This window comes from Bombyx mandarina, chromosome 10 (genome assembly GCF_030267445.1).
Source record: "Bombyx mandarina strain Sakado chromosome 10, ASM3026744v2".
In the NCBI taxonomy this organism is placed as follows: domain Eukaryota; kingdom Metazoa; phylum Arthropoda; class Insecta; order Lepidoptera; family Bombycidae; genus Bombyx; species Bombyx mandarina.
In genome coordinates, this window is record NC_143217.1 from 7,961,137 (window position 1) to 7,989,050 (window position 27,914).

Sequence of the window (27,914 nt, forward strand, 5' to 3'; positions counted from 1 at the left end):
ATGGAGTGTCCACAAACTGCTTCCGAAGATCGTGATAGGTCATACAAGCTGTACAATATGTACAAGGTAAGTACCTAACCATTTTATGATTAGCATTTACAAATATACCCGGGCTACAGGATTGTACAAGCAAATTGTAAACAAATCCGGCTATGGAATGAGCTCCCCTCCACGGTGTTTCCCGAGCGCTATGACATGTCCTTCTTCAAACGAGGCTTGTGGAGAGTATTAAACGGTAGGCAGCGGCTTGGCTCTGCCCCTGGCATTGCTGAAGTCCATGGGCGACGGTAACCACTCACCATCAGGTGGGCCGTATGCTCGTCTGCCTACAAGGGCAATAAAAAAAAAAAAAAGTGAACTGGAACAATTAAAGACTCCGTGAAAATAATTTTGTTCGATTTTTTTATTATTCTTTAAACAACGTTAACATTTCATTTTCTCATATGAGATTTAGACACTAGCTGCAAATTATTACTACAATTCATCACAAAAAAAGCTTTATTCACTAATTTCCTTTTCTTTTTAAGGTAGGTGCAGTTTACATAATAAAAAGTATATACTGAGATTGGTATGAATTTAGAAATACATAATATTATAATTACAAATTAAAATCTTAAAAATCTTATCTTATCTCTAATCTTATCCTCTTAAAAATATATCTACAATATATATAAAAACTACAAAAAGCGGTCATTTATAATATTTTTAAAAAAAATATCCAAACCCATTCTTACTATAATTGAAAAGCATCTACTAGCACTTTAAATGGCTTAAAAACAAGCCTCTGCGGTAGGTAACGACGTAGTTGTGCCACTGGCATTGCCAACGAGCGACGGTAACCACTCAAGATCATAGGGGATATAAGATCATTTGTCACCAATGTCAATAAAAGTATCAAACCCGTTTATAATTTGAAAATAATATTAACTTCTCTGAGTATCTTAGTAGTAGCAAGTACGAGTATCTTTTATATTAGTTGTAAGATGCATCGCAATTCTTTCACGAGACTAAGAGCACTTTTTCCGTCATAAACAAGATAACGAGATTTTGGCATTGATTCAATAATAAAACGACTTTATGATACTTTTTCACAAATTAAAAGCCAACATCGGTTAATCATTGCCAATAACCTTTCGATGAATCTGTTTTAGTATCAACGGTGTAGAAAATAGGACAAGTTTTCGGCTCATCTATAATTAAGCGGCGCGGCAGTTTATACATCGTGATTGTTTCCTTGCCCTGAAAGATAACATGGAAGTCTCAATAGTGTTAGGATAGAGGCTATTCTATATTCTCTCAGTCAAACCAAAATACATGATTTTGTTTACCGCAGCAACATTCTGGAAACATCAATTTATGTCATATTATGTACATATATCACATAAATTGATACTAGCCATTGGCTGAAAAACAGCTCTAGCACCATTAATTAATATTCATGTTAACATGCAGGGCTTAGGAACTATAATTATTGTCTCTATAGCCTCACTTATGAAAATAATAATAACAGTAATATGATAATAATAGTACGTCGTGAAGAGAGAAAAATAAATGTTAAAATCTTTACGGACTCATTTAAATCACAATGGGATTCGAAAATTAAATAGGTATCCTGAAATATATTATAATACTGAGCTGAATAATGTAATAATACTAGGTAAATTTAAAATATTTTAATCGTTATTTCTATGAATCTATTTAGACCCTGACATATAGACTTATCGCGCAAAATAACTTTATTTCATTTAACGTGTTTCAATTTCAACATATTGTTAATTCCATGTTTTCTTAACGATTTCATAGAAATTGTTTTTTTCATTATTAGTTGCATTAGTCGATATATAGTCATTAAGGTTAAATTTACTATATTTTTATATAAGATACAAATACTCCTAGGAATGAATTGGAATGAAATGAATTGGAGCTAGCATAATATATGTACGTACATACGTATATAGGTATTTAAAAATTATTAGAAGACCAATTCTCCCTAATTAATTTTACTTATGTTACAAAAAATAGTTTTGCATGTCTTCTTTTTTACAATACGAAGGAGTCACAGTTTAGGCTGTGGTGTTTCAGTAATTATTTAAAATTGAATCGGCCGTGCGCAAGTTTCTATATTGAATAACAAAAAGAAAACAAATTTAGATAAAAACTTATTATTAGTAAAAGTAATTATATTTATAAGTTTATTAAAATATGTAGATTATTATATTATATTGTATAGACTCTATACAATCTAAACGAATCATCTCTACCAAAATTATGAACTAATTACTAGAGATAATATAAGATAGATTCAAAAGCTCCTGAAATAATTAAAATCAACATTAGGATTTTATTAAGAAAAGCGCGCCGCCATTACCGCCACGGGGTAGAAGCGACAGTTTTCCGAACTAGAAAGTGACGCGGACCGCGGCGGCTCCCCACCGCAGCGCGCCCCGATCGCCACGCAGTCTTCCCGCGCGGCCCGCACGTGTGTCTGGCGTGCATTCCTATCGTGCTTTAACTAAATCCACGAACTCTTACATTACGAGTGATTTAATTTTATGAGAACATTCAAAATTTGTGTCTTTAAATTTAATTTACATACATAAACAAAGGTTGTGCCACATCACACGTTCAACTTAAATTGTGCTACGAATAAATGACTTCAGTGTGCCATCAATTAAAGTTGTAATTGAATTATTTTCTACTTCCTCCGTCCACAAATTATATCTTATATGAAACCAGCACGTAGAAGTAATTTAATAACTGTACGTATAGTGGAAATGCAGAGCGGCAAATGACACAATTTCTTGGATGGAATTTTAGGCGGTTATTTCAATATTTTAAATGGTATGTAAAACTACACAAATACTTTACAACTTTTTTATGTAAATGATTGAGTTTGTGTGTTTGATTTAAAAAAAGGAGTTTACTGGAAATGAAGTACATCGCACTATAACTAGCAATTATGTTAAAAGCACTTATTAATAATATTTATTTTAATTTATGAAGAAAGAAAAGGTAAAGCCTTGTTTTTTATGTTATCTAGTTTTCATATATACCTAAATATATATTTTTTATCTTCTATACATATTTTTAATTTGACCATTCACTTTGTATTTAACATCGTCCGAATATTTCTTATTTACTCTTTATTTTCGCTTTCGATCTGGGAGAAAGTCGTAAAAAGTATTATGATAATTGTTCTCATTTTTGTCACTTTCATACTTGAATCTGGGCTATTTGTACACAAACATAAGACCTTTATTTGTTTAGTAAAAAGCTAATAACAATATAAATCAAATCTTGTCTTAAAAAATCTATAACTACGGAAGTTTTACGTATTGATAAGGATTAAAAACTGTATATTCAGTTACTTTAATCAACGCTGGTATCGTTACTTTGCTCAATAAGTAACTCAGGTCGACTATTCTGATATGCCCCTTATTTATCTATTCCCATTTTTTACAATTGAACAAGGAAGAAATTTTCAGTATAAACAGCATTCACAGTATTAGATAATTCTATGTGGAAAACTAACGTCTTGTTTATAAAGTGACAATGAGAAAATTGTAAAACTGAAAAATCAACAATTATAAAAAAAACATACTTAAGTTATAAAATCCGGGAGTTATTGGAAAAGACGTCAAAAGGCTTACAAATAGAGTCTACTTTAGATTTTAGCGAAAAACACGCGTTTTCGATTTTTATTTAATCAATTCATTCTTATCACTATGTAACGCTCCTAATTTATTCGGTTTACAGTTAATGTATCGTTGTATTTAATTATATAAACGAAATATCTGTTTACTCATCTATTTAAATGTTGATAAAGTAACACTATCTTTGCGAAGTGGAACGTGAATATTGATACGAAGATAAGATAAGATCTGGATTAATAATAATTACTCTCTACACATATTATAACTCAAAACGTTAATTCTTAAAATATCTACAGGAATTTCGATGACAATGTAAACGATTTAAGTAAAATGATTTTATAATCGCTAATATATACCCTGATCGTATTTAATTCCAAACACTTCCTTACCGTTTGGTGGTAGCAATACTTTAAATAAAGGAATCAAATAATAAGTTGTCAAAAAAAAAACAAATCAATGTGTAAGATTGGGAATTGTCTTTTGGAAGTACATATAACCAAACTCGGAATTCCATTAATTATAGATTCGACGATCTGGTATGAAGTTTGCTATTATAATTTCTTCGTGCACCATAAATTTCAAATCGTTTCCAATGATTTTAATGAAACTCCAAAGCTTTGATTGCTTTTTGTTTATCAATAGATCTTCTATAAGCCTTCTTTCTATATCATTTTCCTCTTGAAGTGACAAAAAAGAAAACGGCAACCCAATAAGACCTTCGTATTAGACAATTAACATGTCCGTGTCAACTACTTGAAATATTTTAATAATTCCTCACTACTAATAGAAGGAAAACAGGTTGTAATTTTTACATTATTTGATAAAATCCAAACCACGGTTTTCTATGAAACGTTGATTTTTAAATTAAAATCACGGGTTTAAATAAAATAATTATTTAACCAATACTACTTTAATACAAATAAGTATATACGCGCTTCTTTATTTTTAACATTAAAATTAAATTCAATCAAAAATAATAAGAGGTATACATACTCAGAAGTTTTTTATTTTTTCAATACCAATTAATGTTTTTTTTTCAAGAAAAATAATCGGTACACACAGAATAAACCTCTTATGAATATATTCATTACCAAACATGTCCCCCACAAACAGTGAACAAGTTATGATGAAAGTTGCGTTCCAATTGTAATAACATCAATTGATTTAACGCTATTTTAGTAGAAGGAACAAAACGAGGTCACTGACCGACAATTACGTCTCCTAGAGACTCGTCCACAGCCACAAACCAATTCACTGTTAGTACCAGCATACGTTTTTAATGGAAGCGTTACGAAATCTACATTTTTTTGTTTTTTTTTTGTACGAGTTTTCTTAGAATCGGTGAATAAATTACGATCATAATGAAAGTGTGTTAGCATTGAGAATACTTTTTGGTGTCACGTATTATAGTGTAGATTTTATATTAAATTTAAACTCGTATTCAAAACCAAACTTTTTAAATACTAGGGTATTTAAGATAATGTGATAGGAATTACTACATATGGCTCGTAACTCCAAAGTTTTCATAGGGCGGTTCAATGTTCCAATAATTAAAAGATGATTATATCTATAATTAAAAAATTATAATCCAATTACTTTTCAAATTATGTGTACATTCCGAATGTGTATTAAACATGCTTACTTTTGTTAACTTTCTACTTTCCACGCTCTAAAAACATACTAGTAAAATCATTATGGAAGAAACATTATAATAGACTATTATAACAATTTATTGGTTCGAAATGCTACCGTGGTTTTTAATAAATTTACATTACAAATTCCAATTCTGTAGCAATTCAAAATCTAACTTACGAAACGTGACCACAAGCAACTATTGCAATTGCATTGCAGTTGTTTCTAAACAAAAACAACAAAATACCCTTACAATATTGACTTTACCGAATATGAATATTTTATTAATAAACGAATAGATTATTACAAAATCGAGCACCGAAAGCAATTATCGGCGTGTCCTTTCACTTACCCAGCGATATTAGTGTGTGTATAAAAGGCACATTGGGAGCGCAGCCGGTGTGCCACGGAACCGGTCTGAGAGGCATGAGACCGACTTGTGGCTCAAGGTACTATTACAATGTTGATCAATCGCATTTTGGAACGATTAAAACGGTCCTCGTGCTCTTATGAAAGAATTTCAATGTTTAAATAATGCTTTAATGATTCTGTTCGTCACACTACCAAGTATAAGTACATTATTAGTTTCAAATTGATATAAAATGACGGAATTTAAAATACGTTTTAATTCAAAAAAATCTATTTTTATGAGTACATGCATAGCTGAATTTAAACTGCAACAATTATTATCTGTTTAAAACCGCTTACATTAACATTTATGCGATTAATTTCTGATCTACTTTTACCAAGTTAAGCAGACTGCGAGGCCACTCACAGAAGTTAATTTAAATTCCAAAAAGAAGTAATTTCATTTCGGCAGAACACGTATATTTTAAGACGTCTTTTTAGAGGACAAAAACTGTCAAAAACGTGGAATGCGGAAACAATGAACAGTGAGTTAAAACACTGTTGCTACCATTAGTTCTTTTCGAAGTGATATTTATTTACAGAAATCTCGACACTCGATATCGCAACATTATTAAGAAATCTAACTGGATTGTGAATTGGCGCACCAACCTGCAATAGTCGTACGAAATTCGAACAGCATATACAATACTCTATAAAGCTACATATGTACAATAAAAAATAATCACCAAAACGTTGATTTGTTAGGACTACAAAAATGAGTCCATATTCATCCTTGTATTGTGTAATTGTGTGTCTGTGCAATTTAAAAATAAAATTAACAAATATTAACACACTTGAGACCTCGGACTCGTATCTTAAGGCGGGCGACGCCGTTGAAGACGATGGTTCAGGATTCCCTACACCTCGAGAAATACTTGCCATGACAGGGCTATTGGCGTCTACAATCTACTTTCTGTTGCCAAAGCTCAGAACCCTTTTCGTTTCAAAATGCACATGCAGTGAAATGAAAAAACCGAGTCAAATTAATACATTAATTACAGATTGTGATACGTATTCGTACGTGGCAAAAATGATAAATGTAAACGCAAAATGAAAGAGCCAAACGTATCCAGACAGGTGTGATGAACAGAAGTTCATCACGATGCTTACCGTAATATTTTGACACCGGCCTATTGGATCAAATGTTAACGAATAATGAACCTTTCACCTTGAGAGCCGCGGAAGATTGATACTCCTATAAGATCCGGTCACTAGAACAATATAACGTCAGAGTTGATAGTGTCAGATTTTCAATGGGTGTCCGCTTCTACACTACTCAGTGAGCCCATAGTTCCGAAGAATCAATTTGATTACGTATGAATCTGGGTCTACAGAAAATAATTGGTTTCATCTAAACATCATGTATCTTTCAGGGAGATATAAAAAAATTCTAACGAACATCGTTCTAACGAATATCCTTCAAGTTTAAGAACTAATTGCGAGCTGCGACATTTTTAATACCTCTGTTATTTCTGATGTTCAAGGGCGGTAAACATTTATGATCAGATTTATCGTAAATATGATGTTTTTTGAAATGAAACTTCTTTAGGCGCGTTGAGAGTAAAATTTAACTCGCAACAGATTAGTTACGGCTAGAGAGAAAAGTTACAATTTAGGACGAGCGAGAGTGAGAAAATAGAACGTCTCGCAAACCACTCGTCCTTTGAGAGAGGGAGAAAGCGAGCTATGTCGTTTCTCTTATAAACATTCTGTTTACGGGCGTCGGTCACTAGATGGCTTGTTATTAGTTTCTCATTGCTACTGTAGAAGGCAGTAACATAATAAATATCTTATATTTTATTTTTAACGAAGGATTTTAGAAAAAAAATATCTTTTTTTTCTATATATGTAATTTAAAATATATATAAACGGCGAAGAGGTCGTTTCTCTTATAAACAACATTCCCTATTACAAGATTTTTTTTATTTAAGGATGAAAAATGAAGAACCACAATATTATACACCAGAAAAGAACTTCGCTTCTTTCACGTGCACCAAGCTGCATGCGTACCGTTATTTTTTTCGGTAGGCACGATAAGCATTCATGGTCAATAATGAATTCAATATTTCAAATATGTATATAACTTATTAATACCAATTTCTCTGATACCTAATCTGCAAAAGATTTTCACTACATGTACGAAGTGACATGCATAATTTTTTAACGATATTTTGATAAACTGCTTTTCGGCAATTTAAAAAACCAATCAAATTATTATCAATTTTCAGCTAAGAACTTGCAATAATCTCCCAGATAAGCAGTTTTGTCACATAGAGAGATCTAATTCTTAGCAAACCACTAACGAAAAACATCCAAATTTAGAAGCTTATAGATGTGACTAAAATGTATTAAAGTCTTACTAGAGGTCCCGCAGTAGTCGAAATTCGACTATAATAATTAATTGGAATTGTAAGTTTGTACACTATTATGATTGTATTTTATACTTCTATAATCACAAATTTCGCCAAGACTACACTATAAAAAAATATTATTAAAGACAATTAATATTTAATCTATTCTCAATTAGACCACAGACGTCAAGAACAAAAGTTTGACAATAAATAGTATGCATGTGTGTGTGCGTCAAATACATGACATGTAATGTGTGTTATATTTTCTTTATTGATTTAAAGTATCTTTTATGCATTATTTTTAAAAAAATATTAGAATTGTGCACTTCTTTTCTATATTCTGTATAAGTGTGGAAAATTTCATACTCCTTCGTCCGCGCAATTTTCGTAAAAAGGGATACAAAGTTTTTGCTTCACGTATTAAATTATATAGATAATACAACTAGCGACCCGCCCTCGCTTCGCTTCGGAAACTGTAATTTATTATTGATTTCTCCACTATTTAATGGATGTTGTTATACATATAAACCTTCCTCTTTAATCACTCTATCTATTAAAAAAACTGCATCAAAATCCGTTGCGTAGTTTTAAAGATTTAAGCATACATACGGACAGACAGATATAGGGACAGAGAAAGCGACTTTGTTTTATACTATGTAGTGATGAAACTATGTGCTTTATTGTTTATTCTCAGATTTATTACTTTAATTTTATTGCTTCGGACGTTTCGAAGTACGTTTGAGTGTTTGTGAAAATTCGCGATCACGTAAACCGTATTTGAAACATCAAAAATAATACAATGAAAATAGGTAATAAAAGAAAAAATTTAATGTAAAAGAACTTAATTTATATTGTATTTATGACTAGTTGACCCGGCAGACTTCGTAGTGCCTCAATCGATAAATAAATGACCTAAACTTTTGTATAAAATAAACTTAAAACAAACAAAAGTAATCCGTCCGACGGGTGACACATCAAAGGAAAAACAAAATAGTTATTTTTATTTAATTCCGAACATTTTCTTAATTATATAATCCTTTTAAACCTTCTCTGGACTTCCACAAATAATTCAAGACCAAAAATTAGCCAAATCGGTTTAGCCGTTCTCGAGTTTTAGCGAGACTAACGGTCAGCAATTCATTTTTATATATAGAGGTTCGCAGAGATGCAAAAAAATTCGTGTAATGCATCTGAAATCATGCATGTTGTATTTAGTTAGTTATGATCTATAAGTTTTTCAAAAATGAGCGATATAGGTATTGAAATGAACTGCTAAGCAAATATCATGTATACTCGTACAATTTGGACTTGGGCGGTTACGTGAGATTCGTTAGCTGACAGCCCTTATAAAAATAAAATACGACCAATCTAAAACAAGTTAGTCGTGATCTTACCTAAACGAATTTGCCGGGATAAGGTACGATCCCTCGGGCTCGTCGCGTCGTCGTGATATTATAAAAGTAAAAAGCAATAAAATCGTCCTTAACTATTACGTCGGGAACTTAACGAGGTTGTTATGTGCTACGGTTATTGGTATTACTTACGATCTCTTAAACTGTTCGATCCCATCTCTGTAAAACGCGGAGAACATCTTGTTCAATATCGAATTAAATTGATCGAATTTACTTTAAGTGAAATTTTGACATCATTATCTGTTTAATCATGAGACAATTTTTTAAACAATTTGTTTTTTTTTTACTAACCTGCCTATTTATACCGCCAAGATATTGCATGCTTCAAATAGACGATGACCGCTTAACATGAGATGTACTGTAAGTTTGTAGTCTGTTCATCTTAAGTACAAAAACATACTATAGGTATTTTTTTTAACCCAAGTATTTCTAATACGAACTCTGTAAAATTCTACGTCTAATCCATTCTATAGCTTTTCGGTAAGTACTGCAGCTATTAAGAAAGTGGTGTTATGGGACTTCACCCCAATATCAGTAATACAATATTTTCATGCCCATCCTATTCTGCCATAAGGTTTGAAGACCAACCACTGCTACTGTCCAATACGCCGAAAGCTACCAAAGTGCGAACTTAAGAGAACATTCGGATGACATTCGATTGTGATGTTTAGTGTAACTACCAAAACGTCTGAAATTGCGAGACTTTTTTCCCTACCTACTCGAGGGTAGCCTAAGAGACTATTCCAGTTACGCCCGGACAGGTAGGTGAGCTCACGGGCTCAAACTGAGAGAATTTGCTAACACTAGCCTTAGCGAGAGCAGTCCTTCGCAGAATCTACCACTGGATCAGAATCGCGACCCACCGAAAAGATCTGGCGAGAATTTCTCAGTGGGAATTTCAAGAATGAATAAGTAAACTACCTAAAAATTCAAACCAAACAATCATTATCTGTTGAACACAAACTTAAGAAGAATCTTATTGCAGTATTCCACAGGAATCGTCCCTTAGGAAATATTTTTATAAAATTTCATATTATTATACGGACACATATCATTATTCTGTCATATTTCATTGTTGCAGAGACCTGAAAATCTCGAAGTGCCCCTGTCCGCTACTCGCGACGCCAAAACAGTGTGTACGCCATGAATGATCAGGTATTTGTTTGGCTTCGTCGTTAATGACTATAAAGAATAAACGTTTAAAACAGAGTTAAACACGAAACATTTTTCCAAGTACGTGTGGTAAAATGTTTTAACAATTTCATTTTATATTATATTCTCGTTTTTAGACATTTCACACTCCTTCATTTGGTGACGAAGAATTTGATATTCCTTTAATACACGGGCAGCATGCGCCGGGATCAGGAGTCCAGAATACGCATATTCAGTACACACAATTACACCACGCTGCGCCGCAGGTTCGTTTTATTATCTTATAGATAATTAAATGGGTTTTGCTTTTACCCCATCTAATACGTCTAATCATTATCAAATCCAAATCGTCTATTAATGCCAAACAACTATGAATTTTCAGATCATTTAACTTTTGAAATACTTTTGTTGAAGGATTTCAAAACAGTTTTGAGATTATTTAAAGATTGAAGTCAGGGAATCTTTGAGCTCATGTTTCAAGCTGAACAGAGGCATTCACGTTATATTGTATGTCTAAGTTCAAGTACATATTTGTTATATACACCGGGTCGCCTGTGGACTCTCTTAAACGTTTAGCCAAACTTTATCTAATCTGTATCTTTTATTGTTATTTGAAAATGAACCTAAGTTTTAAAAACTCACATGGGGATACTACAAGCGGTATCTGTTAGGCTTAGTAACTTTAGCATAAAAAATAAACTAGATAATTATCAATTAAGTTTAAATATTATTAAAATAAAGAATTAAACAATGAATTTACGATTAGAATTTAAAATAAGAACTATTGATGCTCGAATTATTCGAGAATCAATATTTGCACCGACTTTTAATAAATTAGCAGATGGAATTTCTCAATTCATCACGTGTTTTTAATTTGCATAACAAAGAACAGCCTAGAACTTAACATAAATTTGTTTCGTCTTCTCTTGCAAAATGTATTAGGTATATGAGCATAATAATATAACAAATTTTTATGAAGGTAATTACGTAATTAATGTAATATTGTGTTCTGTCCGATATCTGCAAGCATTGGGATGTAAAATTATGAGTTGCAGTGAATATAGTGAGTCAACCACGTTTCGCTGTCACTAAGACCAAATATTTACTAGACTTGAACTAGACACACACGTTGTATGAAATGAAACTACCTACTTACAAGATACACCTACCTGTCGTGTTTCGTTGATGCTATAACGAAAGAGATTCACTGAAATAACGACAACACAACTAAGATAAGAGAATCCATAGAACACAAAGAAAGTCGCAGAAATTATTATAACTATGTGCTTTCTAAATTAAAAAACTCACTTATCATTTTACGATTTCGGACATTTGAAGTACTATATAGAGTTCCTCGTCACAGATCACGAACACCTAGGATTTTTTAAATATAGTGAATGTTAAGTGAAGTATTTATAGCGGGAGACTAAAAAAGAAACGAATATGTATAAACATTAGAAACTATAATATTATGTCAGATAATGATAAGGCACCGACATAGACTATTAATTTTTAAAATAATGCGATCGATGTCTTTTAATAAGCTTGATGCAATAATACATACCTATTCTAAAAGCCCGCACGGGTGGATTCTACCATCACATCTTTTTCGTCGGGAAGCAATCATGCTTGGATTGTAAAATAGGGCCTGTGTTATACCGTTGGAATTGAGACTTCTATAAATATCAACCTAAAGGTTGGCGCGATATTCACATTGCGTTCAACTTAATGAACTCGGTGGCCGATCTAACAAATTAGTTTACAAATAGTCCTTTTCTCTACGAGCATGTAAATTTTGAAATATTTTTGTTGTTGTATTCAAATTAGTTATTTTTTCAGTTTATTCTTAGAATTTTTTCAATGAAAAAAAACATGTTTTTAAGTACTAGTGTAGTATAGAACAAAAATGTTTTTAAGTAATAGTTTAAAGCATGATTGTCATATTATGCATTTCTGATAGTATGCGAATAAATGAAATATTTGGCCAATTAAAATGCCAAATACAACTACCGTAGGTAGATTAAAATAATATATGCTGTGATGTAAAGTGCCAGCATTAAATATATTAAGAGCACTGTTAAAACGTGGACTGCTGGCAAAGTGTGGTGTTATTGAGTGTTTTTATTCTCTTATTTTTTATGAAACGCAAAAAATATATTTAATTCATTTTAACTTCATAAAATCGTTAACCTGATTACTGAAATCAATCGTTTAATGTAGTATTTTTTTTTATTCCACATCTATCAAACTTGAATCAAAGCTTCGCTCGCCAAACTCATCCGGGCTTAAAAGTTCGAAATTTTCAAAACAGGTTATCGTAAATTAAACGCGTCGCATCTAGAAAATGACAATGGTCAATGTCAATTTTACGCCCATTTTATTTTATTTTGCTTTATGGATGTATGCTTTTAAGAATCGCATTCAATCAATTAATATTTACCTTTTATTACAACTTATGACGATAACTTTATTATAGCAAATAAATATAATTAAAACTAAGCTTAAACTTTAAAACTGTGTATAATGATAACCATTTATTGATTCTGCCATAATCCGACATTTCAAATTGCTTAGTTTTCGTAGTCACGACCAAAAATTGCGTTCGCTGACTTTTTAATTCAATGTTCATTAATAATTTAGAATTTTAAGTTTATTTCTGATCCACGAACAGCATTATTAAACGCCTGCAACTCTAGCACCAGGAGTAGCTTTCGAAAATTGATAACCGTACTCGTCGAACTCGGCAAAGTATTCCACGTACAGGCTAACCCATACATCAGCACGCTGAGTTTCTCGCTGGATCATCTCAGCGGGTTGCAATTTCAATCCGATAGTAGATGCATTCATGAAGCAGTGGCCCTTGAGCCGTTAGGTCTCCTTCTTCTTGATTTGTTAAGTTTCCTCCGGAAGCGCTCGGGCAGCTGTTAGCAGATCCACTCCTCCTGGATGAGCCCGTCCTCGCCCACCTCTCCTGGTGAAACTGGTGAAATTGTTTTGCAAGTAAAAAAATAATGTACAACACTTAAGCGCGTTAATGGATAATACCTCCCGTCATGACTTACGCGAGTGTGGTGTTCCCTCACGCGGCCCGCACACACATAGACACCCTCCAATCTCTACAATCCCGCTTTTGCAGGTTAGCCGTCGGAGCTCCGTGGTTCGTGAGGAACGTTGACGTACACGATAACCTGGGCCTCGAATCTATCCAGAAATACATGAAGTCAGCGTCGGAACGGTACTTCAATAAGGCTATGCGTCATGATAATCGCCTTATCGTTGCCGCCGCTGACTACTCCCCGAATCCTGATCACGCAGGAGCCAGTCACCGTCGACGCCCTAGACACGTCCTTATGGATCCATCAGATCCGATAACCTTTGCATTAGACGCCTTCAGCTCTAACACTAGAAGCAGGCTTAGGGACCTCTGTAACCGTACTCGTCGAACTCGACAAAGAGTTCGCCGTGCAACCTAACCCATGAATCAGAATCATTTTTACTGGTGGTAGGACCTCTTGTGAGTCCGCGCGGGTAGGTACCACCGCCCTGCCTATTTCTGCCGTGAAGCAGTAATGCGTTTCGGTTTGAAGGGTGGGGCAGCCCTTGTAACTATACTGAGATCTTAGAACTTATATCTCAAGGTGGGTGGCGCATTTACGTTGTAGATGTCCATGGGCTCCAGTAACCACTTAACACCAGGTGGGCTGTGAGCTCGTCCACCCACCTAAGCAATAAATAAAAAAAACATCAGCTCGCTGAGTTTTTCGCCGGATCTTCTCATCGGGTAGCGATTCCGATCCGGTAGTAGATTCATTCGCGAAGCAGCTACTCTTGAGTTGTTAGGTCTCCTTCGGAGGCGCTCGGACAGCTGTTAGCAAATCCCACCCATCCTGGTTGAGCCTTTGCTCGCCCACCTGTCCTGGTGAAACTGGAAAGGCCTCCGGGCAACCAGTAATCCTTCAATCCTAAAAAAAAAAGTGTAGTACCTGTGATATCCATTAATAAACTGTTACTGTTCTGACGGAGAAACTGCTAAACGAGTTTTCAGCTTGTTTCTTCTTTTAATTCTAATAACAGTGAACCGGTTTTTTTATCCGCATTTTTCACGAAATTATTGAACTTATTTGAAATTATTGACCTCTTAGTAAATTGTATTTGCTGAATATTCTCTTGGCATGACTTTTATATTAATTTTATTAAGAATTTAAAATGCTGCTTCCTTATCTATTCACCCCGCGACAGCGAAGTTTAATCCGGTTATTTGTGTATAAAATTAAGAACACGTGCACTTAGGAAAATATTGAAATCAATCATTAATTCCCGCTTTTTTTTCCCTTAATATTTTAAGTGAGCGACCTCACGGCTCACCTTGTTTTAAGTTTTTACCGTAGCTCATAGACATCACAATGTCATTACGACCTCAATTATCTAAATAGTATTTCATACTAGCCATACCACCCTCGATACCGGCCCCACCCCCAAAACCGGAGCGTAAGACTTCGTTGTAGGTAATTGCCAGTAAATGCCGACTGGTAATGGACAATGAGGTGATAAAGGATACAGAGAACGCTGATACTGAATGCATTGGAAGTCAAGTAGCGGTTCTTGAACTATTAGGCCTCTCTAGGGGAGCATACGAGCAGTTACTAGCAAATGTCTCACCCCCCCCACACTAATAATATAAAATTGTGTTAAAATCTTTTTTAGTTGTGATCATCAAAGGATATTCAATTTATTAATACCCTACATGTGATTTAAAAATATGACTCAATATATTTATATAATATTAATATATAAATAATAGAATCGGTACAATCAATCGCATCCAGTTGTTATAATACATTGATGCAATGAAGTCGTCGTGCCCTAAAGAATAAGACGTCCGGTGCATATGTGTTGAGCGATGCATCGGTGTTCGAATCTCAGGCGGGTACTAATTTTCTAATAAAATACGTACTCAACAAATGTTCACAATGACTTCCACGGTGAAGGAATAACATTGTGTAATAAAAATCAAACCCGCAAAATTATAATTTGCGTTATTACTGGTAGTAGGACCTCTTGTGAGTCCGCGCAGGTAGTTACCACCACCCTGCCTATTTCTGCCGTGAAGCAGTAATGCGTTTCGGTTTGAAGGGTGGTGCAGCCGTTGTATCTGTAATAATCTGTAATCATCATCATGTAATCTTAAGGTGGGTGGCGCATTTACGTCGTAGATGTCTATGGCTCCAGTAACCACATAACACCAGGTGGGCTGTGAGCTCGTCCACACATCCATGCAATAAAAAAAAGTATGATAGACAATGTTACTTATCTGTTCTAAGGTCCTTCGTACATAAAATAGGTTATTTTTTATTAATATGATGCATTGAAATATTGTATTGTTGTTGATGTTTTTATTGTACTACTAGCGACCCGCCCTCGCTTCGCTTCGGAAACATTAAAACACACATGAAACCAAAAAAAAGAAATAAAAAATAAATAAAAAAAAGTAGCCTATGTTCATCAGGGACAATGTCGGCTTCTAATGGAAAAAGAATTTTTCAAATCGGTCCAGTAGTTTCGGAGCCTATTCGAAACAAACAAACAAACAAATCTTTCCTCTTTATAATATTATTACTAGCGACCCGCCCTCGCTTCGCTTCGGAAACATTAAAACACACATGAAACCAAAAAAAAATAATTAAAAAAATAAATAAAAAAAGTAGCCTATGTTCATCAGGGACAATGTAGGCTTCTAATGGCAAAAGAATTTTTCAAATCGGTCCAGTAGTTTCGGAGCCTATTCGAAACAAACAAACAAACAAATCTTTCCTCTTTATAATATTATTATTAGTATAGAGTATAGAAAAACATCAATCTATTCTATGCTCTCAATGTAATCAATGTGCTTATCAATTTAAAAATCTGAAAATGAAAAATGGTTTTCACAAAATATTTCATTCGTTTAAAAAGGTGATTTGGAAAATTGAAAAAAAAAAATTGGAACTGATATTTATCTATGCTACTACAACAAAACTATTTATGCAACCGAACAGAATTATTATTATTATTTCATATCTATTTCCTGTTTTTATTAGTCTATCATAGTTATTTTTATAGTACTCACAAACAACTGAGAAATGAAAATGCCACAAAGCAAAGATTTGGCTTAAAAGACCAGAATCCAGTCGAATCATGTCATTAGAATAATTAAAAAACTTCACAAAAGTTTGAAGAACTTCAGTTTCCGAAAATAAATAATGTTAATTTATCAGCAAAAATGATTAATTGATTTGAAATATTTCTTAAATATTAATATTGTGAAACTGTGTAAAACAGTCGATTAAATTATTCACAGTCGTATGCTACTCAACTAGAATCATAAAAAAAAACATTTTCCTGTCTTAATATGTATGTAACCAAAAGAACTTCTTTGAACATGTATGAATTTTATTCTAATTAATACACTTCTAGGTAGGCATGATGAATCCAGCACAAGACGGCTTGGCCCCACCAGGTGGTGCTCCTTCTTATCAACAACCTCTTTATTTACAAGAGCCGCACACGCCTGTCACAACACACAGGTAAAAAACGAACATTTAAGTTAAAACAAATACATTATCATGTTCCGATATCACATTAATAATAAATTTGCAGTGGGGCAGGTGCTCCAGCAGGCAATTATATGATTCAGCAACAACCTGGAGGTCAACAGCGGCTCTTAATAATGCAACCTGCGCAAGCTATAAGTGGGCCACCGACTCCAAGTACACCAACACAGCCATCAGGACCAGTCTATGGCTCCCCACAAAGAGCATCACCACCAGGCACTACAAGTGATGACTCAGATGACAGTGTACCTTCACAGCATTCTCAGGTATGATGAACGGAATGATGTATGAACTGCATGTATGCACACTTTACATTTTAAAATAAATAGATTTTGACTCTTAGGAGTAAAAAATACATTATTTTCCCTTTTCAACTATTCATCTTTTACCATTTGTCAATAAACTTCATGCTTAATCAGTAAACTTATATAAAATCATAAATACTAATTACATGAAAGAACTTATTATAAGTACCTATGATTACTTTTTAATAGTTATTATAATGCACACTTTTCTACAATATAATGCTTTGTTGTTCCATTTTGTCACCAATATAGTTCATTGGCATTGAAACTATGCAATCATAATAGAAATTCACTAGAATGTTATTTATAGAGATTCTAATGAATTCGTTGTTTGTTGGTAGTTGCCTGGTGATGCGGAAAGCCTTCTGCCTATCCATTATTGCTCAGCGAGCCGGCAGCAACAAACTACGCTTCATCAGGTATAGGCAAATTTTATCACTATAATATTATCATTCATTCTTATCAAATTAACTGTCTTTATTTGCCAATGAACTATATATTTTTATTATGAAAACAAACAGAATTTAACTTATAAAATAACAACAAAGTAATGAAACCATAATTTCACAGATTGGTGTTGCAAACATGGCTGTCAAAAGAACTTCACCTGATCCAATGGACAATGGAATGAACCGTGGACAGATGCAGAAAAAGCCTAAAGTTCAGAAAAAAAAAGAAAAAACGAGACCCAAATGAACCACAAAAGTATGATAAATTAGTCACAGTAAAGTTTTATTCATTATTAACAGAACATCATTAACTATAACAGTATTTATTTTAACAGGCCAGTATCAGCATATGCCTTATTCTTCAGAGATACCCAAGCAGCAATCAAAGGTCAAAACCCTAATGCTAGTTTTGGGGAAGTTCAAAGATAGTTGCTTCAATGTGGGATGGTTTAGACTCAGAACATAAAAGTGTAAGTCTGGGTCATATGTAATATAAATGATTTCTTACTAATAATCAAATACAAACATTGAACACTCTCAATTCATTATATTTTTCATATAACAGGTTTACAAACAAAAGACAGAAATAGCAAAAAAAGAATACCTTAAGGCTCTTGCTGCCTACAGAGCCAGTCTAGTATCAAAGGTAAGTCAAATAATTTCAGAAAGGCAAAATTATTAGACATAATATACAAAAATTAAGACAAATATTTAAAATGCCTGAAAAATAACCACCCTAATACTTAAACTTAGGACTATACGGAACAGACATTGCTAAATTCAACATAAATTATCTTAAAGAACTAGCTGGCTAAATCTGGTTTTTGTCCAACTGAACATGGTCTTTAATTAACCTCTCCACAATTTAGAGGTAGAGATTTCACCTGAGTTTGTCTTGAAGAGATGCTTTCTAGTACCAAAATGACCAGTGACTTCCCCAATCTGAAATGACTTAACACTGCCTTTTGGCCTTGTCTGTATAACTTTCACCTAGGAACTTATGTGTAGGTTAGATTTGAGATGCTTCTTTATTCTAACAAACCTTAAGTTGGTTTTACATAGGTAATCCCATACTATATAAGCTTAGTATTGTGAGTTTTGTAATCACAATTTACTCGATTATGCATTGTTACCTGAAAGGACAGGTTTTATTTTTTTATATTTTTTGCAGACATTATGAATGATCAAATCTAACTTTTATAGTTTCATTTACATCAATTGAGACTTCAACCTCATGTCTGAAAGTGGTAAGCAATGTTCAAGTGTGGTCATGTGTGATGTTTGTGTACTCCACTAACTACTTAATACCAACTCTACTGAACTAAATGGCTAGTCTCCAACGCCAAAAAAACCGGAGCCTAAGTCTATAATTATGAGAACGGTAGGGGCTGCATTGTAAGCCTTAAAACACAGCCTAACAGCTACATCAAGTTCATTAATTCTACTGAAATAAAAACGAAACATTTAAATAAACCATTCCTCGTTCGTTTTACGGTGAAATACTTAACTAGCTTTACACATGTTTTAGCATAGTTAATTTAAAAAAGGACTCAATCAGCACCATCTATTATAAAACATCACCAACATAAATCAGACGTCGCTAGGTGGCGTCGTTACAAGTTATGGGAAGTAAAAGTAGCAGCAGTATCAATATATTTAAATAACTATATACTTCATAACAATTACGTCCCTTTGCTATTAGTTTTTTTTTTTTTTTTTATTGCCTTTGTTGGCAGACGACCGTACGGCCCACCTGATGGTAAGTGGTTACCGTCGCCCATGGACTTCAGCAATGCCAGGAGCAGAGCCAAGCCGCTGCCTACTGCTTAATACTCTCCACAAGCCTCGTTTGAAGAAGGACATGTCATATTAGTATTGTTGGGCGATTAAATTTGAGGGGACTAGGTTCTGTAGGTGATGAGGGGCTATTTAAAAACAACACTGCTTCATCGTTAATATAATTATATTGCAAATACTTTGTACACTATTACACCATTATAATATTTTATTTTATTAAACTCTAAGATGTTGCTCTGACCGTGTCTAGATGAGAAGTCATTGTCTTCACTGAAGAGAAGACAATTATTTGTTTTTAAAGATTTAAATAAGCATTCCAATATTCGAAATCTATAACCTTACATGCGTCAAATGTTGCCTGCCATTACTTTCTTCAAACTCCAACAAGTATTATTTAAATCGCAACCTCAGCTCTCACGAATTCTAGTTATAAAATAAAATTATCCTACGACACCGTTGTGTTCTTTATTATTATTATTTCTTTTATAATATTATATCTTCAGCTAACGCGTTGTAGTTTTCCTCCAGAACTTAGTAAAAATCCATAATGTAGGTAAGGAGTTTTAACAAATGCCCGACTGCAAAATTTATCATGTATTGAATTTCATGTAGTATATTTCACATTGTATGTTAAATAATTAAGATTAAAATGTCAGAATTAAGACAAAGACACAAGAGGCATTAAACAAAACCTAGACTATCAAGAAATAGCGTAAAAATAAAATTTTCAAAAACACACCACATAAAGATGTTAATTTCGTTAGGGATACGTATTTTTTTATTCTGCTATAATTTATAGTATAAACCATGCTTACGTTTCTTATTGTTTGTAATTGACTCTTTATTTGCCGGACGGCCTGCATACATTCTAAACTTTGTAGGTATTTCCTGTCCCTCTGTCTGTAAGCGAAAAGGAAGGTTAAAAGAAAAAAGGCTTTCATAACGGTCGGGTGTGTTTCATAGTACCTAACTGGAGTTAACTGGACACGAAATCTTTTAGCAGGAACGTTACAAATGTCGGAACATATTTTCATTTGAAAAAATAGAAAAGGAAGGCACAAAATGCATTTGAAGGACAAAAACACCTTTATAGGATAGCCAAAACAAGAGAGAAGGATGGAAGGAATTTTAACCACATTAAGTGCGTGAAAGATAGTGCAGGAAGAGTGTAAACAAATGATGAGGAAATAAGAGATAGATGGAAGAGGTATTTTGAAAGATTGATGAATGAAGAGAATGACTGGAGTGGTGAACTACAAAATGTTCCGATAAATACTGGTGTAGTAAGGGAAATAAGTGTGCAAGTAGTACGAAAGGCTGTAAAAAATATGAAGAATGAAAAATCTACTGGACCAGATGGTATCCCAATAAATCTGTGGAAGTCTCTGAAAGCGGATGGCTGACTTTATTCTTCAATAAATTGTTCCAAGAAGAGGTCATGCCTGACGAGTGGCGCAAAAGATCACTCCTGCCTGTGTTTAACAACAACGGTGACATACAGGTATGCGATAATTATAAGAGAATAAAGCTCATGTCACATAGTATGAAAGCTTGGGAACAAGTAATAGCGAGAAGAATGAGGTATCACAGAACCAGTTCGGGCCGAGACGCAGTACATCGGACGCCATTTTTTCCCTTCGCTAATTGTGCGAAAAGTACCGCCATGCAAGTAAAAACGTGCACATAGTGTTTGTTGATTTGAAAAAAGCGTATGATAGGGTTCTCCGTGCGGTTCTGTGGTAGAGCATAAAAACGAAAGGAGTGCCTGGGAAATACCAGCGGAACAGCATAGCTTGTCCTTTTACTACAAAACTATGGTTTGTCATCTTTACCCTCCTAATGAAACAAATTACATAAACAAAAATCAATTAATACTTTTACTTGGGGGTAAAGTTAAGGAGATTGTAGAACTATCATATAAATGATAGAAAGTAACAGCTGTAAGCCACAAATTACGACTCAAAAACCTGGGTTTTTGCAGGAACGCGAGTAGAAAAGGTTACGTGAATTGTTGTATTTTGTTTGTCGAGTGTTTTCTGGTTTGAACACGTAATCTTGGTTTATTAACTGCGATTTTGCGACAAGCATAGCTACCGTTTTTCTGGTTATAAAAGCTCTGGCCGTTTGGGCTTAGTTCCGTTTGTCTCTATTGAATGAGAAAAACGAATTTCATTGTTATTCGAAAGGAGAGGAGAAATAAGCTAAAAGTGTTAAAACTATGTTTCTGTCTTAGACTTAAATCTCTTTATTCAAAAATCAACCTGTATCGCCTCGTGGATATATTGGTTAGTGATCTACTGTAATAATTCGGGATACGATTTCTCCTCGGAGTCACTGTCTTTGTTAGAAATATTGCATTGGATTCTTCGGTACGAATGTTTCCGGTAACCACATTATAGAGCACAGGAGAACATCCTCATTTGAGTGTTAAATGTACAACATCGAATCATTTCCAGATTTGGTAAATATTATGTAAATAAAAATAAATTAAACACATTAATTTATGTACAAAATGTTAACAATAGGTTAATTTTTTGGGTAAGTTCTTTGATATTTTCAAGACTACTCCACCATCGGATGAATCGTACGCTACTTTCAAAGCAATTTAAAAAGAAAATCATATAATCTTCATCTCAACTTATATTTGAGTATAAGTTAACATCTTCAACCCTTTGATACCCACTGCAAAGGAATAATACTACATATGCAATAAAAAATATGAACAATAAGTGTACTATCATGTCATCATTCTTATTCAATATTGAAACCTTATTTTTTACTGATATTATTAGGTAGGAAACTAAATTTCCTAAAAAAAAAGGATGTAGCTAAAATCCAATAAATATATAATTGTAGATGGACATTACTCTTGCCTATTTTTCCCATAAAGCCATTATGTGTTCTTGTATGAAGGGCAGTTCTACTATCGTAGCAATAGGAACAGAATAGATAATTAAATCTTATTTCTCAAGATGTGATTTCTAAGGGCTTTCATTATAACTCTCTCTCTTATAACCTAAAACATTTGTAGTTTTAAAAAGTTAATTTAAATGTCCCAAGCTACAAACTGCCAATTGATTCTGTTCTTTTCCACTACCAAGTCCTATTGACACAAATATTTATACAGCTGTCAATTTCGAAACAAAGTGTTGTCTCAGTTCTCAAATCTCAGTTGCATTGTCTTAATGCTATTGTAGCCCAAGGTTAAAGCAATGCCTGGTACATAGCACTTAAATCATCTTCATGACTTAAAAGATCAAAATTCTGGTGTACTTGTGTAGAGTGATGTGAATATCCTGGTTGGTGTAAAAACACAGAGCCAAGTACAATTTTTTCTAAGAAAATTAATACTTAACTGTGCTTACACATGACTACCAGACTGAAGATTAATTTGTAATAAAAAATAAACAGCAATTTTATTTATTTATTTACTTTAAGCATATTTAGACATTTACCCATATTTTTGAGAAAAATAATTTTATAGGCGGTGCATGCACTACATATTGTAAGATATCCATATCAATAAATCTACAGTGGAACTAGTAGATCATGTGGCTAAAAAAAAAAGCTGAATCAAAAAATATAGAAAAATTTGCATAATTTCTGGTGATAGAGTGAATTGTAAGCCCACAATATGCCTATTTCATGTTTTCTTATACAACTCTAATAACTAATACAACTGAAGCTTTGACCCTGTTTTTCAAAGATTTCAATAACTACCTGGTTAACTCATGTATTCAATAAAAACAAGAAAAAACCAAAATGAATATATATTTAAACTTCTCATTGACAGGGTGGAGAACAAGAAAACCAAGCAATGTACAACCACACTAATAATGGTAATGTGTGTGGAACTAACAGTGGCACCACATACAGTAACTACTACCAAGGACAGACTTATGGAAATAATCATTCGCCTCAGAACTATGTGCAAAATGCTTCCCCTCAAAGATACTCTCCGCAAAATTACTCACCTGGCCAGCCACAACCTTCATATCCCGGATCAGCTCAACAGTATCCACCTAACTCTCAACAATCTCCTCAAAATTACCAAGCCAATATGACAATTGCTCCCCAAACATACCAGGTAATTATCAAGTCATTAAAAAGTTACAATTTAATTGGAGATATGAGTTGCATGTGACATTTTCTTTCAATAACACATTTAAAATTAAAACAAAAGTACTCAGAGCCCATCGAGTGGTAGCGATTAGGGTAGCTCACAAGACATCACAATGTAAATGTTGCCACCAACCTTGAAACAACAGCTTGAAGTATCAATATATTAATAAAATGGGTCGGAAAGGGTGGAAACACTTCAAACCAGAACATATCAGAGATTGGCAAAAAAATGGGCAGGATGGTGGTAAAAATACTACCACCAATGAATGTTGGTTGGTGATTGCAGTACACTAGTATACACAATACTTGGAGAACCTTGCTGCTTATTTTCTCAGAAATCCATCACTTCCTTATTACAATACTCATACGAGAGTGAGGTTATTTTAGGATGACTCCACCACACTGCACTTCTACTATAATGTTCTTTTTTTATTTCATCGGGTGTAGAAAAACAAGGACTTTTTCTGAAAAATTTACACAGAAAATAAGACACTCAACACTATTACAATCCTGATTGTATAATACTACAACTTAATTATTGGAACAATTTGTTTGTTCTAGAATGTTCCAGCCCAATCACCACAGGGCTATCAAATAAACTCTTCAACGTCAAATCAGAATTGTCAACCAAATGTTGCTCAATCACCTAGAAACTACCAACCCACACAGTCACCAACAAATTACCCTGCAAGTTCTTCAATGTCACCACCTGGGTACCGACAAGTGCAGGCAACATCACCTCCAATGGGAACAGTACATCCTGCCATGCAATACCATCCTCAACAGGTACAGTGAGCTACAAAAGTGCATGGATAGCACAATAAAAAATCCTACTATGAACTTATAACAACGATAATTGTTACATGTCATTGTGTAGTTCTATCCTATGGATACATGTACCAAATCAATATTTTCCTGACTTTAGGATGTCAAAAATCACAATTGAGAATAAAAAAAAATGTATCCAATAGATAACTCAATGTTGTGACAAGGTTTGAGTTTAGCACTCTTGAGCTTAAAAAAGCATCATGGCTTAAAAAAGTTGTCTTTTTATTCAGCATAGATAGGTAATTGAACTTAACCAAATTTTAAAAAGTTATACTAGCTATTTTAATCTAAAATATTCATAGCATTTGATTTTATTGTCGGCCTGTTTCTGCTATGGAGAAATTATGCATTCCGATTTGAAAAACTACCATAATTTCAATAGAATGAACACTACTTTCGCTTCACTTTAGCACAAGGTGGAACAATTATATTAGTAATATTATAAGATATTATTGTTGGCTACTAACACCACCATAAACCATCAGCTTATAACCACCTATTTAAGTTCCTTTTGTTGCAGCAAATACAAGCAACACATGCTCAGATGCAACAGGCCCAAGTTCATCAAGTGCAGCAGTACCAGCAACAACAACAAACTCAGCAGCAGCAGCAACAACAACAAATGTTAAAACAACAGCAAAGTCAACAGATTTTACAACAATCTCAGCAACAACAGTTGTTGCATCAACAAAACCAACAGCAAATGCTACAACAACAATCGCAGCAGACTCAAAATTCACAGCAGCAACAACAGGCCCAACCACCACAAGTGCAGCAGCAAATGCAGCCGATTAAATCTGAGCAAAATGCACCCAATACTAGTGGTAATGGGCATCCACAACAATCTACGGAAGTAAGTATTCAATCGTGTTCATCGTGAGATCTTTAAAAAAATACTACAGTAAATATAAAGAGTAGATTTGAATTAAGTGTCTTAAAGCGTACTATATGTATTTAAAAAAAAAAACTTGTTTACTCAATCCCTGCTTTATCAACAAATATAAGATAAATTTATTTTATGGTCTTTCCCCTTAAACTCACCACATAAGAATTAATTCTTAAAAAAGGTTTCAGTGCAATTTGCCTAAACATAGCCGCAATTCAAATACTATGTAAGGAAGGGGTGTGCTCTAAGGATCTAATAGAGATAATTCTAGTCTTCTTTTTGACATGAAACCATCAATCACAAAACCATTATCAAACAACTTTATGATTTTTATTGCACTGATGGGTGAATGTGTAATACCTGCATTTTTGACCACATACTAGCTACATATTTCCATCTGCTAATCCCCAGATAAACTTTGAATATCACTTTGTGGACTATTACTGTGGAATAATGGTATGAGATACTACATAAGTATCGCATTATTCTCGAGAAACTCTTAGTGTTACAAGTTGATCTTAGTCAGCTGCATAATAGGTAGTTTAAAATGTGATATGGGTAACATATGCATACTAATTTACAGCAAAATGAAAAGAGAAGTAATCCTTGCATTCGACAGGGCTGCACAAATCCAGCGATATCAAACAGCGAATGGGAGGATGAGTACTGCTCCAATGAATGTGTAGTCAGCCATTGCAGGTATATCAAAACGGAATATTTTTGGTTTATATTTAGAGAAAACAACAATAATCAAACACGAATTATGTTGTTTACATTTCAGAGATGTCTTTAGTTCCTGGGTGGCATCAAACAACAGTAATCAAATGCAAAACTTCTCAGCAGTTAAATAAACATATCAGCAGGAATAACAAGTAATGTAGTTTGTTCATAGTTTCGATATTTAAATTACATGCCATACTTTTTAAATTCGATGTTCCATTCTAGGCCGTAAACATGCAAATCAAACTATGAAATGGCAGCCATTCCTAAAACTAATGTTTTGATGATACTTATGATTTATATTAAGGAATATTATTTTTAATTTGTTCATAATGGTTCTTGTGGCAAAAAAATAATCGGTTCTAATTATTTTTATGTTTAGGATCATGCTCGATTTTTAAATCATATACAAAACACGGCAAATTATGTTGTTATGTCACACCAAATGTCCTTAAGTTTAACTATGACTTACAATTGTCTTTATTTTGTTAGGCATAATGCTGACTATTTTGTCTCTTAAGGATAATTGTAAAAAATGAAAGCAATAATTATCAGCCTTGTATTTGTATAAAATAAACCTCCATACAGTAAATTATTAATTAAGTAGATTTAGTGGTGTAAATAAATTATTATTAAGCATTATCGTTGCAAACTAGTGTTACATCTGGTGGTCATAGAATATGTTTTGCGTTACTTTACTTCATTATAGTTAGTTTTTATGTTAATTATGGATGGGATAAAATACTAAGTACCTAAAATGTTTATGTTAAAAAAATATGTTCCACAAGACCCTATTTTGTACATAAATATATTTTAACTTAGGACTTAATAAATAAATTCGCCTTATAGTCTTGAGATCACTAGTGTAGGTGTAGTTAAATATTTTCGATAACATGCATTTTATTAGTTTGTTACAATCCATCAGTATTTGTTACGACTATTTATAAAGTAACATAATATTAGAAATGTATAATAATAAATTATTAGTGTTGGCACATAGAAACTGTTCTTAACAGAGGCTATTTGTAATCAAATATACATTACTTCTGAAAGTGTTATGCTTGAAATTTAACAAACTGTGTAAATGGCAATTGTAGCTAAATAAACTACATAAAATTAGTTACATTAAGCAATAATGAATTGCAATTCTTTCTCTAGATATTCAATAAGTTATAGAACTTAGTTGGACCAAAATTTTCTTTAGTCTTATTAACATTACTTTATAGAAATGAAACAAGAACATTTTCTTGCAAAAAAAAATGTAAATAAAAGACTCGCAATTATAGTCTTAGATCTAGATATTAACCGAAATATTTTTTGTTTATATTTTAATCTGTAGTCTTGATAAATTGGATTTCATTTGAAATCTTATGGTTATGTAAAATACAATTGAAATAATGTATAAATTGTAACTAGACAACCCAACTTCATTAAATTTCTTAAAGACAAAAATAATCTTGTATTTAATTATATACTAAAAAAATATAGTTTAGCACAATAGTGTCTACTAAGCTCCTGGCAAAAGGGCTTACCCCCTGTACCATCCTAACCCTGCGGTTATCCATGTTTTTAGGTTAGAATGGCACTAATCAAAATAGGGTTAAATTTC

At 33.3% G+C, this 27,914-nt stretch overlaps 1 protein-coding gene across 1 annotated transcript; it reads left to right on the forward strand.

The window, feature by feature from the left end:
- On the forward strand, window positions 1-27,760 carry LOC114251219 (uncharacterized). The gene is given in 17 exon segments (XM_028185416.2): window positions 1-66; window positions 10,538-10,588; window positions 10,591-10,611; window positions 10,746-10,874; window positions 17,062-17,171; window positions 17,245-17,464; window positions 17,845-17,922; window positions 18,074-18,169; window positions 18,171-18,208; window positions 18,288-18,367; window positions 18,370-18,422; window positions 18,518-18,598; window positions 23,543-23,836; window positions 24,433-24,657; window positions 25,220-25,552; window positions 26,169-26,284; window positions 26,367-27,760. Coding segments are annotated over 17 exon segments (2,061 nt in total). The 3' UTR covers window positions 26,437-27,760.
- Window positions 27,761-27,914: the final 154 nt, after the last annotated feature.